This window comes from Cladophialophora yegresii (assembly GCF_000585515.1).
Source record: "Cladophialophora yegresii CBS 114405 chromosome Unknown aczIN-supercont1.6, whole genome shotgun sequence".
Lineage (NCBI taxonomy): Eukaryota > Fungi > Ascomycota > Eurotiomycetes > Chaetothyriales > Herpotrichiellaceae > Cladophialophora > Cladophialophora yegresii.
This window is the reverse complement of record NW_006913050.1, coordinates 1,536,628-1,552,984: the sequence shown is the minus strand read 5'-3', so window position 1 is coordinate 1,552,984 and position 16,357 is coordinate 1,536,628. Positions and strand designations below refer to the sequence as shown.

The 16,357-nt window shown below is 54.9% G+C and overlaps 5 protein-coding genes across 5 annotated transcripts; 3 read left to right on the top strand and 2 right to left on the bottom strand.

Moving 5' to 3' along the window:
- Nucleotides 1-625: 625 nt before the first annotated feature.
- A1O7_08577 (uncharacterized protein) lies at nt 626-2,096 on the bottom strand (the record flags this gene model as incomplete). The annotated part of the gene is made up of 3 exons (XM_007762568.1): nt 626-740; nt 798-1,627; nt 1,680-2,096. The coding sequence occupies 3 exons, from the start codon at nt 2,094-2,096 to the stop codon at nt 626-628; spliced, it is 1,362 nt and encodes a 453-aa protein (XP_007760758.1).
- Nucleotides 2,097-3,036: 940 nt separating this feature from the next.
- Nucleotides 3,037-4,866, top strand: A1O7_08576 (uncharacterized protein; the record flags this gene model as incomplete). Its single annotated transcript, XM_007762567.1, has 2 exons — nt 3,037-3,472; nt 3,734-4,866. 2 exons carry the CDS (start codon nt 3,037-3,039, stop codon nt 4,864-4,866), a joined length of 1,569 nt encoding a protein of 522 aa, XP_007760757.1.
- A 1,706-nt stretch (nt 4,867-6,572) lies between these two features.
- On the top strand, nt 6,573-7,760 carry A1O7_08575 (triacylglycerol lipase; the record flags this gene model as incomplete). Its single annotated transcript, XM_007762566.1, has 2 exons — nt 6,573-7,042; nt 7,148-7,760. 2 exons carry the CDS (start codon nt 6,573-6,575, stop codon nt 7,758-7,760), a joined length of 1,083 nt encoding a protein of 360 aa, XP_007760756.1.
- A 1,890-nt stretch (nt 7,761-9,650) lies between these two features.
- Nucleotides 9,651-12,029, top strand: A1O7_08574 (uncharacterized protein; the record flags this gene model as incomplete). The annotated part of the gene is made up of 1 exon (XM_007762565.1): nt 9,651-12,029. One exon carries the CDS (start codon nt 9,651-9,653, stop codon nt 12,027-12,029), a length of 2,379 nt encoding a protein of 792 aa, XP_007760755.1.
- A 1,229-nt stretch (nt 12,030-13,258) lies between these two features.
- Nucleotides 13,259-14,926, bottom strand: A1O7_08573 (uncharacterized protein; the record flags this gene model as incomplete). The annotated part of the gene is made up of 1 exon (XM_007762564.1): nt 13,259-14,926. The coding sequence occupies one exon, from the start codon at nt 14,924-14,926 to the stop codon at nt 13,259-13,261; it is 1,668 nt and encodes a 555-aa protein (XP_007760754.1).
- Nucleotides 14,927-16,357: the final 1,431 nt, after the last annotated feature.

Genomic DNA, 16,357 nt, shown 5'->3' with positions numbered 1-16,357 from the left:
CTAACACTACACCATCCGGCCGCTCTGAGGCGATTGTTGTCTGCATTGCTGGATAGTTCGTTTATGAACCTAAAATTTTTGTGGACAGGACCTGTAAAGTGGGGTGCTGATCTGCGCACAGTAACACGTTCGCCGTCGTAGCCCAAGGTTGACCTTTAAGCTCGCTCTAATTCCTTCAGTATGGGATCCAAGTCCCTCAGTTGCTCAAAAAGTCGGTGCCTCTCCCCGAAAAGCCTTAAGCATTTTCACGGCTTACTATCATGGTGAGCTGCGATTGAGCTCCTGATCACAGATGGTCCGATCACTGTCCCATGATCTAGGTGACCAGCATAGCCTGCTGCCACAAATCCTGCCGGCCTCGATCTCAAACACCAAGCCTAATTATCACTTGGGAAAGGCGCCACGCTCAAGCACATGCGACTGTCATCCGACGTCAGCCTCCAGCTACTCTCCAGCACACCTCGCCTGAGGTTTCGGGTCAGAAAGTGGATGCACACACAAGTCATGGCGACGGTCTTCGTTCGAGCCTGGCAAATTTTTCATGCTCAGTGATGTCTCTCCATGCTTTCCCAGAGCAGCGTTCTGGGATGATTGATTTTGCGTCGGCAATGCCTACATGCAAAATCTAATCCAGGACAATGTTACCGTTTGCAAGCGGCTTGTAATCCTCCTCTCCGGCCCACTGAGCTTCATATAGACTCTCATCCATTTGAGAGGCGTCCATGCCCATTGTGACTTCCCTGTGAGGTTGTTAGCAAAGCAGGAAGCCGACGCTGTTTCCCCCGAGCGCGACGTACTTATCTTCCGCGAGGACCTCGAGGCCTGGAATGCAATCAATCAGAGCAATGATCACAAATGAACCGGCGAAAGACCAGGTGAACCCAATTAATGCTTCCACGATCTGGACACCAAGCTGACGGATGTTGCCATCGAAGAATACTCCTCCATCCACTTCAACCCCACCATACGCCGCCACGGCCTTTTGAGCGAAAAGACCGGTGCAGATGGTCCCCAGAAATCCGCCGACGCAGTGCGTGGCGAACGTATCTCCGTTGTCGACCCACCTCCACCTTCGAGCAAAATCTGTGAACTTGATTCGCAGCGCTTGGCGACAAACGAGGGCTCCGAGAACTCCAAAGAAGAGGGAAGTGGGAAGGTCGATGAAGCCTGCTGCGGGAGTGATCATCACCAAACCAGCAATTGCTCCCATGAATGTACTGTCCAAAGACCATCTGCCTGTTTCGAAATAGGTGATCGATGCCCAGGTCAGTGCACCCGCCGACGCGCAGAGATTGGTGACGCACAGTGCCATGACCGACTGAAAGCTGAGAGTGAGCGCGGTGCCTGCGTCGAAAGCCAGCCACGATCCCCAGATGATGATCAGTGCGAGAACCTGGCACATCGAGTTGTGTGGGCGGTGCAGTTTGAGATGGGAAGGCGTTCTAACATCGGACTTCCGAGACCGTGCAATGGGATACGACAGATATAAGCTGAGAGCAGAAGCGGTCGCTCCGCTACAAATGTGGACAGGAGTACCGCCAGCAAAGTCAAGCACGCCGAGCGCACTCAGAAACCCACCGCCCCAAACCATGTGGGCCAGGGGGCAATAGATGAACGTGGACCAGAGCTGTTTTTATGTGTTAGCAGCCAGAGAAATCAGTACCGCCTTGATTACGTACGAAGATGAATGGGATCAACGGCAGGATGCGGCCACGTTCACAAGCTCCTCCGACTGCTATAGCACAGACAGTGGCCTCGAAGACCAGCTGAAACTCGCTGAAGAGCACCGCAGGAATGCTTCCAACCGGCTCTGCAAGCACGCCCCGATGGAAAGCATAGCTGAGGTTGCCAACAACGCCGCCCGGACCCTCACCGTAAGCGAGGGTATATCCGACGATGAACCATTGGATCGAGCAGACACACACCGTCAGAACAGCAGGAATGAAGGAAGCAAGTCCACTCCGTCTGGTCGAGTATCCGCTGTAGCCCAGTCCGACAGCAGGTATGATGGGCCAGCAGAAAACGGTGCAGACCAGGACGAAGACGGTGTCAATTCTGTCGCAGGCCTCCCAGCCTTTTTGCACGTCCGAGATCATGCCGTAAAAGCAGGACCAGTATTTCACGTGGTGTCTGACAGCACCAGGGTGTCGATTGACTCTCGGGATGAGAAGTGCTCACAAGGCTGTGGCACTGCTCTTATCCTCGTCTTATCTTTTGCACGCAATCTGCCAATTAGGCCGCGCTCTCGGCGCCACGGATCTCGTCCAGAATGTCCTGGCCATTATTGGGTAGCTCGTCGTCCCGGGTTGTCGCCATGCCTGGGCTGTCCGATCCACTACTCGAAGACTGGGGAGATCAGACGCAACCACGCTGGCTGGCTCTTGCGTCGTTAAGCAGCATCGTCGAAACCATCGTGCAGCAGCTCATCAGTACCTGCAGCGAGAGGCACGCGGTTGGAGTCAGTTCATGCTTTGACCAATCGACCAGAGGGGACGCATGCTCGAGGACGGCTATCCAGGAGTCCAATCTATCATGCTGCGAAGCATGGTCAGTGTCGTGCCCCGGAATTTCGCCATCTTCCCTTTTGAGATAGGTACTCGAGCTCGACGCGAAAAGAGGGAGTTCACCCCGAGGCGATTGGACACTGATAAGAGTTTGGGGGGCTCGGGGGCCTGCCAATTCGACGCTCTACCCGCACTAGGCCTAAAATCGTATAGAATTCCCCGTGGAGGCTTGACAATATCAAACAATGCTTGTCATTGCTTTATCGCCCACCGCCGTTGCTTGCTAACCCATACTTTCAAGAGTCCGGGGGTAGCGGCGTTGGAGAGGGACGCCTCCACTCGCCCTCTCGACCTATGTTGGTCAGAACTTCGACAGGATGAACGGAATTTCGTCGTTCTTGGAGGGCTTTACCCTCAACTTCGATGGTGAATCGTAAAAAGACTCCAGCGCCCCAGTACCACAGAGACTTGGTAGTCTTCTTCCACTCTTCCTCGTGTACACCACAACGGGTGCCAAGACTGTTCTACCAACATGGCTGTTGACGCCGAAAAGGCCCCTCCTGTGGGCGATGTCCCCGTCCTTGTCGATGGGAAAAGAGCTTCACTCAGAGCTGGCAGCATCGATGACGTCCAGATAATGGATCAACTGGGCTACAAGCCTGAGTTGAACCGCAACCGATCCATGGCCACGCTGCTGTTCCAATCGCTGGCCATTGCTGCCATCCCCTACGGAGAGGGTGGTCCTTTGATTTCGGCCATCTATGGAGGAGGGCCGCTGGCCATGTTCGTTGGTTGGATCGTCGTTCTCGTCCTAGACGAGTGCATAGCTCTTTCGCTCAGCGAGCTGGCTTCGAAGTATCCTACGTCGGCGGGACCTTATTACTGGTCTTTCCAGTTGGCAACAAAGGGGAAAACTGCACTGTCGTTCATCACTGGCTGGACATGGCTCGTGGGCAATTGGACCATCAGTGAGTGACTTGTTCTTACTTGCCTTCTTTGTCTGTCTCTGTTCGCCGACCTCTTACTTTGGTGGATATTGGCATTAGCTCCTCCTACACCTCTGGGAAGATGCACAGTACTCGGGTCATCCTGCTGCGGGATTTGAGTTTCGAAGAGCGGCCACGCACGGCTTCATCAGAGGCGTGGTGGTTGTCGCGCTGCAATGGCTGCCTTCATGACTTTGAACCTCTACGTGGTTGATGTATACAAGAGCTGACCATGGGACACAGCGCTTTCGGTCAATTTTGGATTTGCTTCGCTCATTGTTGCATCGGTGGCGATGTATCATCCCGACTGGGTTGCAAAGGACTGGCAGTTGCTCCTGATATTCTACGCTATCTGCCTTATGACGCTGGTCATTTGTGCGCTCGCAAATCGATTCCTCCCAGTGGTCGACACGATCTGCGCGGCCTGGACGGCTGTGAGCATCATTATCATCTTGATTGCTCTCTCTGTCAAAGCTGATGTCGGTCGGCATAGTGCTAGCTATGCGCTAGGCCACTACGACAAGTCGTTTTCGGGGTGGGGAGGCTTCACATTCTTCATCGGTCTCCTGCCGGCGGCATACACGTTCAGCGCCATCGGGATGATTTCAGCGATGGCGGAAGAATGTGCAAACCCTACGGTCAAAGTGCCGACGGCTATCAGCCTTTGCGTTCCTGTCGGCGGTGCCGCCGGCCTGTTCTTCATTCTGCCCATCTGCTTCACACTCCCTCCACTGGAAGATGTCATTGCGGCACCCTACGGCCAAGCGCTACCTTACATCTTCCACACTGTCATGGGCACGTCCGGTGGTGGTCTCGGCCTGATATTCCTGGTTCTGATGATCACCATGTTTTGCAGCATCAGCATCACCGTGGCCGCCTCCCGATGCACCTGGGCCTTTGCCAGGGACGACGCCATGCCCCTTGCCAGTGTCTGGGCGCGAGTTGACAGACGTCTGGGTGTACCTCTTTACGCTCTCATTCTCACCACCGTGGTGCAAATGTTGCTCGGTTTGATCTATCTGGGTTCTTCATCAGCTTTCCTCGCCTTCGTGTCAGTCGGCGTTATTGCACTGGCAGTAAGCTACGCCATTCCGATAGCAATCAGTGTTGTGCACCGGCGGAAGGAGGTATCTACTGCTCGCTGGACTTGTGGCCCGATTATCGGTCCCATTGCGAACGGCATTGCCCTGTGCTGGATTGGCTTCGAGGTGGTGCTTTTCAGCATGCCCACGGCCTTGCCTGTCACGGTAGTGACGATGAACTATGCTAGCGTCGTGTTCGTCGGCTTCATGTTCATCTCGGCGGTATGGTACGCAGTCCACGCCCGAAAGGTGTACAAGGGACCTCCCGCGTCCGACGGTATCGCAGCGGACTGAGACCAGCCACGCGATTTGTCTCCCGCCAGCAAATGCGTGCGGTTCGAGAAAAGGGCAAGTCGACCGATGGCACACGGGGGTGAGGCATGACTGGAACCGGCGGCGCACGTCTGCGGCGAGTGCCCATGCCGTCGCACAAGACTCACGCCCGGTGCTGTGGACATCGGGGAAAAGCAAAGTGTCGGAGAAGCGGATGAGACACTATCACTTTTTCACAAATAGCTCTACTGAATATGTACTATATTCGCGTGACAGGATCTACTGCCACGAAAGGCAGTTCTAGGCAGTCTAAGTTGGTTGGTAGCCCGCCCACTCTCCAGAGTCTGCGCCCTCAGCGCTATCCACGACCTCGTCCGCGTTTTTGCCCTCGGCTATCGAGGGGATCGACAAGAGAGATGCTGATCTTATGGCCTTTTATTCTAGGTACCCTTCCGTCGCAAAGCGAGCATTCGACAGCAGCTTCGTGGCCGGGTCCATTCGGCCAGCAAGCAGCCCACATTGTTTTGTGTTCTGCATGAGGGGGACTTAGTTGCACGCCTGAGACAGCCAGAAGAGCCGATCCTGGTGGTCGGGCCGGGACGGGGCTCCTGCCCAGGCTCGAAGCTCAATCAACGACGCCTTGGTTCCTTTTGCTATCCTCGATTTTGCTGCCCAGGGTCTGGAACCGTTTACGTGGATCGAAGTCAAGTGACCGGATCTACCTGCCCGGGTACATTGGCATAGTCGGATCCCACGACGTTGATAATTCTCCGAACAGTCAATGCAACTACACAGTCACAGTACCTGATAATGGGGACCTTCAGTGCATAGAGTTTGCCAGGCCCCAAAGCTGCACCGCAAGATCGGTCGCGGGCACCTGCCACTCCGATTCGCTTGTCTGGTCGGCAATAACGAAGCTCTACTCTGGCTATCGTCCAAACTTGGGCCCACAAATCTCTTGAATGGGATGCTGTAGCCAGGAGAGATCTGCCATCAGCTAGTGCTAGCCGTCTTCCAAGCTTGTCACTGCGGTCTGCTAGTCACTCTCGATCCAAGGACACAGATGGAGGTGACCTAAAACAATTGTGCAAACGCTACTCCCAGTGTACGAGGTACAGGGTCACTGGGCGGAGAGCGCCTGCCCGGGCAGCACAGCGTGCCACCTCGTCCAGGGCAGCTCCATTGCACAGACGCCGGTAGCGTGACGCAATTTGCACGCAAACAGGGACCCGGCTGTAGGTGTTCGTGGTACCTGTAGCAGCAGATGAGATACCGGTACCTGCCCACTGCTGCAACTCCCACTCCCCACGCAGTAGCGCTCAACAAGCCTGGACCTTGATAATGCAGCTCCTCCAGGCCTCAGCGTGAGCCAATTACGTGGCCAAATCGCCAGGTAAGCCTGTCTGGTTTGACAGAACCGTCCCAAACGTTGTTTTTAGCCCACAGAGGCGACTTGGCAAGACCCTGGATTCCTGTGCTGCGGTGCCGCGACTACAGACACCACGAGGACCACTAGAGGGTGGGCTCTACGCTACTGTACTTCAGTACAGGTAGCACAGTTGTCGACCCTGTCCCGCCAGAGCGGTTGGCTCGGGCTAGAGCAAAAGCTTCACAGGTAGCCCATGCTGTGCCACCAAAAACTATGGTGCACCCACAGCTTGTTTGTATTTGAACAATGGCAAACCGACCTCTCCTCCCCTTGTCTCCTCTCTCCATGGAAGCAATCCATGACTACAACACCCAGCGCCCGGCAGAGTGACCCCGAAAAGGCAGAGATGGTGGCCCAGCTCGCCCCGGTACAGCTACAGTCGCCACCCAACCCTCTCCACCCCAGTGTCCAAGATCGCCTGCATCCCGAATATGTGGCCTTCTACAACAAGTATATCCTGCATGCCCAACAGGTCCATCTCCTGCCCGTTGACGTGGCTCGGATAAGCGGAACCGTACCGCCCAGCCATAGCAAGCCCTTGCCAGTCGGAAAAGTCCACGACCTCTTGCTCTCCCGCCGAGAGACCCCGGGCCCGGGGGTGCCCATCCGCTGCTTCATTCCACCTGGTGTACCTCCGCGGTCTGGTTGGCCACTGGTGCACTATTACCATGGCGGGGGTTGGGTGTTCGGCGCCATCGACACCGAGAACACAGTGTGCACGCACATGTGCGTCCGCTCTCGAGCCGTGGTAATCACCACCGACTACAGGTTAGCACCCCCCGTTCAGCCTCGTCGACCCGCGCATGCGCAACATCTTTAGTGAAGCTTTGCTTTATAGCCGGGCCTTGTCTGACTCACATGTTCACGAGACAGGCTTGCGCCGGAGGACCCCTTCCCAGCCGCAATCCACGACGCCTGGGAATCCTTTCTGTGGTCGACGTCCTCCCAAGGACAGAGCTGCCTCAAGCTGGACCTCGGTAGAGTCGCCATATCCGGAGCCTCGGCGGGGGCCAACATCGCGGCGGTCATCGCCCAGAAGGCCGTGCTTAGACCCCAGCCGGGTGTGTCTCTCCGGTCGCAAGTCCTGGTCGTGCCTGTGACGGACAACACGGCCACGCCCTACTCAAGTCCCACGTGGAAAGCGTTCGAGTTCACAGCGCACCTCCCCGCGAAGAAGATGCTCTGGTACCGGCACCACTACCTGCCGAACAAAGGCGACTGGTCGAACCGGGAGGCCTCGCCCCTTCTGGCCCCGGACGACGTCTTCAGGCTGTTACCCCGATCCTATATCATTGTCGGCGAATTAGATGTCCTGAGACACGACGGCGAGGAATACGCCCGGAAGCTCACCGCCAACGGTGTTCCCACCGAGCTGAGCGTCGCCGAGGGGATGCCACACCCTTTCCTCGCCATGGACGCCGTGCTCGAAGCCGGCAGAACGGCCATCACGAATATATGCGAGGAGTTGACCCGCGTGTTTGCATGAGGCTTGATGCATTTTGGCCTCGTGCATGGCGTTGGAGGCGACATTCACTATCCGTGCATACACAATACACGCATGCATGCATACTTTCATTGCGCAGGTGTGGTGGGGTGGGAGGCGTGCTGCGAAACCGGCGGTTCCAATCGACCATTTGCTTACGAAGTCCTTGCCTTTCTTAACAGGACTTGCTTTGCTTGCTTCCTTATACTTAATCGCTTACTCGTTCGCGTGGTTTAATTGCTTGCCGAACAGCAGACGCCGCGCTTACCTACTTACGATGTTACGGCCGATACTTTATATCACGTCAAATACCCCTGGAGTGGCTGATTGAACATCCATTATATTTACCTAGCATGGGCGGCATATACATACACATCCACATACCCAACGCGCATATACACGTACCGGACTGGATTGGGCTGGGGCGGACTGCATTATCTGGACTGTCCGTTTGCGAGGTGGGATGGCGGCCACAGTTATACATGCATACATGCATATATACACGCACACACACATTGGTATGCCAATGGAGGGGGAGGGGCAAGGGGTGCAAAGCGAAGCGAGAGAGGGGGAGGGCGAAGTAGATAATGAATCTATGACTATTGAGGAGTATTCTGAAAGTGACAGTAACGGTGGCAGTAACAATCGCAGCCTGATCAACCGTTTCGGTCGACGCATCATTTCGATCAATCGTTGATACTGCCGCCAGTACAGTGCAATATAGTCCAGCTGGCACAGTGTTTCCGCTGACGTATTCTTCGAGTACTGTACCTTGTTCCGGAGAAAAGATCTGTCAACGCGGAGAAAAGAGAGTTGTAGTGTAACCAGCACGGCCAGTGGCTGACTGTTGGCCATGGATTAATTAAGCTGTGCCTTCAAGCGGAGCAGGACAGAGATGCAGATGTAGACATAGCACCATCAGGAGCGAGGGACGAGGGACGAGGTACACAGTACCCTGTACACAGTACCCTGTACACAGTACCCTGTACACTGTACATGGTACATGGTACAAACTGTGTATCTACCATGCTAGCACCTTGCGCGCGAAGCCGCCTCCCCCGACAACAGAGGGCCGGACAGCGCAAGGCAATGCAACTCTCGGTACAGCAAGGTACAGTATGTACTAAGTAACTAATGCATGGGCAGCGAACTACTTAGTACATTACACACTATCATATCGTGTGCGCTCGCTACCTGAGCATACCGCTCCACGCCAAAGCTCTGTCGTGTACCCTGCACGGTCAGCCTTGCTTCTGCTTTGTCCTGTTCCCTAGGTATTGTTCACTTCAACTCGGTTCAACCTCAAGTCCGAAGTCCGAACTGTTGCATCGGCCACTTCGAACGTGGGAGTCGATAGAAATGCGGGACCGTGTACCGCGTACCGTGTACCATGTAGATAGCATGCCTCCCCTCCGTCGTGTCGGTGGTCCCCATGGAGTGCAGACGGTGGACCCGGGACAAGACCAGCTACCTGTGCATTGTGCATGTCATGGTACCAGAACGACAGTCATCCCTGCACAAACCGCCAGACCTTGATTTTCGCTTCGCCACGTCCCGTCTCCGAGCTCCGTATCTTCTTCATCAGCCGACGATCGAGCCATCGACAGGTCTAAAGCACGGCATCACCCGATCCGGCCCATGACTACCAAGCTCATCAATAGTAGGGTAGTCGGAATCAGCCGTTTCGGCGCCAGCATAGGGGCTATGGTAGATATTAACCCTTGGGTATCTGTCATAGGTACGGAGTACACAAGATGTATCGAGGCTCAGACAAGGAACAATGCCGAGATCGGTCTGTACCGTGCGTAGTTAAAGCGGCGGGGTGGTCGACTCCCCGCATCCCAGTCGTCGACTTTTCTCAATATTTGTCCTTGGCGAAAACCACGAGCAACCATGGACATGGGCGAAGAAGCGGCGCCGGTCGTCATCCTGGCAGATTGGCTGGACCGGCTGCTGACCTTCTGGCATGACAATCGCTTCCTGCTGGCCTCGGGACTTGTCCTGACCGTCCTTGCCATCATCGTGCGGCGCAGGCGTGCCGCCGCCAGAAGCGCATTACGCGATTCTTCTCCCAGCCTAGAGAAAGCAGATTGGCTCGCAGTGGATGATAGTTCTGCGAAAACGGCCACGAATGAGAAGAAGAACGAGGCGACTTCCATATACGTTGATCAGCTTACATCCGGCCAGGCTCGAAAACCTCGCCCAGCAGCCGCCCGGGTCGTGACCGGACGCAAGCCGGTCAGTTCAAGAGGGCACACATCTCCGCAGAGACAAACGAAGCCATCTTGTCTACAGCCTTTGGTCTTCTTCTCGTCCTTGACGGGAACAACTGAACAACTGTCAGAGAGGGTTGCTGCTGAACTCGAATCCCTCGCGACCACCCAACCCACGATCCTTAAGCCCGAAGTGTACGATCTCTCATACATCGATCTCGACGATTACTTCATCTCTGGTCCCAAGATACCCAAACCAGCCGCGAATGTGCGATACTTCTACCTGCTCCTCATTCCGTCCTACGACATCGATACCATCTTGAATACCTTCCTCGCGCACCTGGATGAAACGCACAATGACTTCCGCATTGACACGGCGCCGCTCGCCTCATTGGCAGGGTATGCAGTTTTCGGCATCGGAGACAAAGAAGGATGGCCGACAGAGGAGAAAGGGTTCTGCTCACAGGCCGTGGAAGTGGACAAATGGATGGCCAAGCTAACGGGCCGGAAAAGAGCATACCCATTGGGACTGGGCGACGTGAAGAGCAGCATCGAGCAAGCGACGGAGGAATGGACAGGTGGAGTGTGTCATGTCCTCCAGGAACTCAGTGTTTCCGGTACATTGGGAGATGGTGTCCCTGGCAGCGGGGCCGCCGTTGAGAGCGACCAGGAGGACGAGCCAGATGCCGGGCACGACAATGACGACGACTTCCCAGACTCTGGGCGCAACAAGCGACGAAAACTGGCTAATACCACGGACCTCGAGGACGTCGGTGGGGAGAGCGCTCCCATGGCGATCGACTTCACCACGTACTCCTCTTTACCCGCGCCTCTAAAAGCCATGGTGCCGAGGGAATCGCCCACCCACGCGGCCCTGACCAAACAAGGTTACACCATCGTGGGCACCCACTCTGGCGTCAAGATCTGCCGATGGACCAAATCCGCCCTCCGAGGCCGCGGGTCCTGCTACAAAAACTCCTTCTACGGCATTGCTTCCCATCTGTGCATGGAAACCACGCCGTCCTTGTCATGTAGCAACAAGTGCGTCTTCTGCTGGAGACATGGCACCAACCCGGTCTCCACCACGTGGCGGTGGCAGGTCGACGACCCCGAGATGATCTTCAACGGCGCCAAGGAGGGGCACTACAAGAAGATCAAAATGATGCGCGGCGTGCCGGGCGTGAGGAGCGAACGATTCGAGGAAGCCATGCGAATCAGGCATTGCGCGCTGAGTCTCGTGGGTGAACCGATCTTCTATCCGCGGATCAACGAGTTCGTCGGCCTCTTACACGGCGAGCGCATCTCGAGTTTTCTGGTCTGCAATGCCCAACATCCGCAGCAACTCAACGACCTGAGACGAGTCACGCAATTATACGTGAGCATTGATGCAAGCAACCGGGACAGTCTCCGCAAGATCGACCGTCCTCTGCACCGTGATTTCTGGGAACGCTTCAACTCGTGTCTGGACATCTTGCGAGCCAAAAGATTCGAGCAGCGCACCGTTTTCAGACTGACGCTGGTGAAAGGCTTCAATGTGGAGGACGAGGTCGAAGGGTACGCAGACCTGGTCGCCAAGGGGCTACCCTGCTTCATCGAGATCAAGGGCGTCACGTACTGCGGGACGTCGACTTCCTCTTCAGCCGGTCTCACCATGCAGAACGTCCCCTTTTACGAGGAGGTCGTCGCCTTTGTGGAAGCCCTGAATGCCGCTCTCGCGAAGAGAGGTCTCGAATATGGCATCGCGGCCGAGCACGCACACAGCTGTTGCGCGCTGATTGCGTCGAAGCGCTTTCTGGTGGATGGCAAATGGCACACCATCATTGACTATGACAGATTCTTCGCGTTACTGGAGGGCGGCCAGGATTTCAAACCAGAGGATTACTGCAAGGAGACGCCGGAGTGGGCGCTCTGGGGCAACGGCGGGTTCGATCCCAGAGATGAACGAGTCGATAGAAAGGGGAGGCCGAAGGAAGCGAGCAAGACAGATGAAGTAGCGAAAGGGAGGAAAGCAGGAACAGGATTAGTCGTGGCCGTGCAGAGCGGCGGCTTGGACTTCTGACGTGCCTGCATTTCTGTACGAGCAGGTCAGCAATGAAAATGGATGAGCTTCGTCTCAGATGTGTTTACTGCCGTCGCTCGTCACTGGTGTCGCACGCGTAGGTCTTCGCGACATAGTAACTTATTACCGTAGGTAAGTAAGTATATCTTGCCAACCTCGCCCAGAGGTCCTTGTTATCTGTCCCTGGTCTGAAGAGGATACTGTATTCTCGCCTCGAGCATGGGCCTTGCCCGGCAACCACCAGTCTAGCTACCTCAGGTGCACGACGTCGAAAGGGAAGATTCATCAGTGAGACAGACATCCAATGTGCGTCGAGGGGTATATAACGCGAGTGTGTATTCGGTAATGCACAAGGGCAGTACGTACGGAGTACAAGTTAAATGTTAGACACATATATGGGTATTCGGTAGCTAGGACAGGTACTGCCCGACCTTGAGGGTTCGAATCGGTGTCCAGAAGGCGTCTGCGAAGTATCCGAGAGGTGTCCGAGAAGTACTGTACCTGATACGTCTCAGAACCGCGAGAACCTCGGCGATTTAAGGACTGTGAGAAGTATTAGGTACTTCTCGGACACAGTGTCAGCTACTTCTCAGATACAACGTCAGATGCTTCTCAGATACAGTATTGATTTATTCGCGACAGGATGTAAGAAATTGTCTCAATGGTAGTTTCAACCAGACAGATACCTGTATGTACATAGCTGGCTTCGAGTGAAGTACCGTGGCGAGCATCAGACCATGCAGAATAGAGCGTTGGAGTGGTCTCGCATAGTTGCTGCTGTACCAAGTAAGCATGTACGTTAAAGTCCAGAAGCCGTCTCAGGCCGGCTAAACTGTGCACATGAACGTGCGATCTGGCGGCGAGGCACCCAATGCCCTTTTCTCCCTTCCCAAATGTCCTATACTCTTATATACTCCTACTAACGTGACATCTGTGCGAGTGCAGTCCGGGTACTCCGTACTTTGTTTCTGGTTGGAAGTTTAGTCAAACCCCGCGCTGCCGTCTGCTCGGTATACATCTTTAACATGCTCGGGATTGCGTTCTGACAATGTGCGGGTGATGACCTCCTCTGAACGTGCCGTGGCTCGTACCCCGTACAATTGATGTTAGTCCGTCTGGGGTTCTCATGGGTTTGATGGGATAGGGCGCGTGCTCCGACCTCAACTGAAACCCAGTATCACCACGTGGACGGAAGTGGTGGATGCCCCTTTCCTTCCCAGAAGAGTTATTCATAGTCTCGCCTTCACGGTAGCTTCCATCTCTTTGGCATCTCGTTTGGCCCACTCCTTCATCAACTTGCGCACGATCTTGCCGCTAGCCAGCTTTGGCACCTCGTCGATGAATTTGACCCCACCTGCCAGACGTTTATGCTTGGCCACTTTGCCTGCGATGAAAATTTGGATGTCCTCCACTGTCGTCTTGCCCTTGGCTCGCTCCTGCAGCACGACATAAGCTCGAGGTAGCTCCTCGCCGTGAAGAGTGATGCCCACGGCCGCCGCGTCGGCGACATCTGGGTGTTCGAGCAGCACGGCTTCGAGCTCCGCAGGGGCGACCTGCAATCCGTTGACCTTGATGAGCTCCTTCTTCCGGTCTACGATCCACCACTTGTCGCCCCTCCGCACGGCGACGTCGCCAGTCTTGAACCACCCGTCCTCGGTCTTGCTCTCCTTCGTGGCTTCCCTGTTTCTCCAGTACTCCAGCAGCATCTGGGGTCCTCGGAGCCAGAGCTCCCCCGCCTCGTTTTCGGCAGTCACTTCTTTGCCGTCTTCGTCGAGCATCTTAGCCTCGGTGTTGGGCAGGAGGTGTCCGATCGACCCGGTCAGGTCCTTGGTCATCCCCGGCATCATGATCCCTGCACAGGTCGTCTCGGTCATGCCCCAGCCTTGGACGATGGTCACGTTGAATCGCTCCATGATCTCGTTTTGCAGGTCGCTTTTCAGCGGCGCCGCACCGCAAAGGAGCTGTCTGAGGCTGCTGATGTCGTACTTGGCTGTCTCGGGCCGTTTCGCGAACATGATGAGAATGGGCGGGACCAGTTGGAGCGTCGTGACCTTGTACTGCTGTATGTACTTGAGGAAGTCCTCGTATACGAACTTCGTCATGACGTAGACCGGCACATGAAGCCTGCACGCGATATTGATGGTCCATAACTGCGAGTATGCGTGGTAGAGAGGTAGAAAGGCCAGCCAACGCTCTGGACCAGGGTTTTGCTCCGAGTACTCAGTGCCCTCGTATTTGTTGAAGATACACTGCGCCGCATTGGCGATCAGATTGCGATGTGTGATGCAGACTCCCTTTGGTAGGCCAGTGGTTCCGCTGGAAAAATTGATGGCCGCGACGGTTTTCAGAGCAGCCTCACCCTCGAGGGGATCCCAGTTCCAAGACTCGGCGTCCGACTCCGAGGCTACCATTGATCGCCAGTCTTTGATACCATTCGTGGTCGGATGCCCCGAGTCTGAGAAGATGAAAAGCCTGTTAGGCGGGATGTTGGCTTGTTTTGCCGCAGCGGTGCCCGTTTCAAGCAGAGTCGGATGAATGAGCATGACGGCCGCCTCTATCGCCTTCATCTGATGAGCGACCTCGTTGACCGTGTATATGGGATTCGCACCCGTGAAGAAGCGTTTGGAACCAGCAGCCGCGAGATAAGCCATGGGCACATAAAGATGGTTGGGCGTGAACACCATGATCGCTTCCTGCTGCTTGACGCCGAGTCGATCGAGGCCGAGAGCGAATCTCTTGACCCAAGACAACATCTGGGCAGGTGAGAGACTGTGCGATGTGTCGGCAGCATCGATCCATAGTGGTTTCGTGGACGGTGTCTTCCCAGGAGGGAACAGGTAGGAGAGGATGTTGCATTTTGGGATGTCCAACGGTGGAAAAGGAGAGCTGTACGGCATTTCCAAAGCTACCTATGGAGATGCCGGTCCCGAAATACCTTATGTTGTTGAATATCAATGGTGTTTAATATCTGCTTGTATTATCAGCGGCCAGGCCAGCGTCTTGCATAAAGCCGGGCAGAGCTCGTTTTCGATGCAGCTGCTAGGGAGTACTAAGTATTTTGTCCTTGAGTGGCCAACCATCGTGGATGCCGCCGAAGATATCGGTTCCGGATGGAGTACTAAAGTGTTGATGTACCCGCACAGGCACAGAGGCACTTGGCTTCTTCCGAGCTGATAACCTCGGTCGAGCTTGGGGAAATTCGGGGTCGGGATCGAACTGCGGAGTTAGCGGTGGGACAGGCTCCCTGCCGTAAGGCCCGGAGTGCTCTGTAGCAGAAGTTTAAGCTGTTAAGGTTCCAGATTGAAGAACACTGTACAGCGTGATGAGTTGCACCTGTAGAGCTGCAAATGACAGTAAAGTAGTCAATTGCAGTTGTCATACGCAGTATACTGTAATGACGTTCGAGGTAGAACAGAAATATGAAGGACTGGCAACATTTCTTTGCCAAGACAGGTGCACGTGACCCGCCACATACCGTAACCACTGGCCAACAGTGGCGGCTCCAAATCCATCGCGCTTGCCTTGACTTGATGGACCCGGTAATGTAACCGTCACCGCGATTCGCTCCCGTCCTTTTTGTCCGTATACTGTTTGTACAGTAAAGTACTGTACACCAACTGCCCTGACCCGTCGAATGCGCTAGCAGTGCTGGGGCATCAACGCCGTAAGTCTGAGAACCATCTGCATGACTGATCAAGTCTTCAGTACGTATAGCCCGCCTAAGGGGGGTTTAAACCACACTGAGATCGATCTGGGACCGGTCTGAGACCTTAAAAGCGGTTTTGATAATTACATATTCCACTTGAGGTCTCAGCTTGGTCCCAGGCCGGTCCCACATCGATTTCAGATCGCTTCCAGATCGCTTCCAGATCGCTTCCAGATCGCTTCCAGATCACTTCCAGATCGCCTCCAGATCGGCCCCAGATTGATCTCAGACTGGTTTAAACCCCCCTTAGGCGGGCTATACTGTACTAAGTATATATAAGTACTAAGTACTACTATACGCTAACCATAACCTAAGATACTAAATATAGAATAGTATAGAAGACTAACCCGGATCAGTGATATTTGTGTCCTACTACGGTAAAATGTACTACCATAAAGTTTCACCATTAAAACCATCCGTATACGTTGCAGAGAGGCTGAAATCTGCGTGTTGCCGCCTCTCGTGGGATCGAATCATTAATGTCTCATAAAGGTGAGCAATGTGACAGAAGGCCGCGGACTTGTGTTAGTACTGTATCGGCCAGTAGACCCGTAAGCGTCGAAGGCCAGGTCGTCAGTGCCCAATACATGAAGTCCCCTTCCCAGGTGTCTGAAGGGAGCGA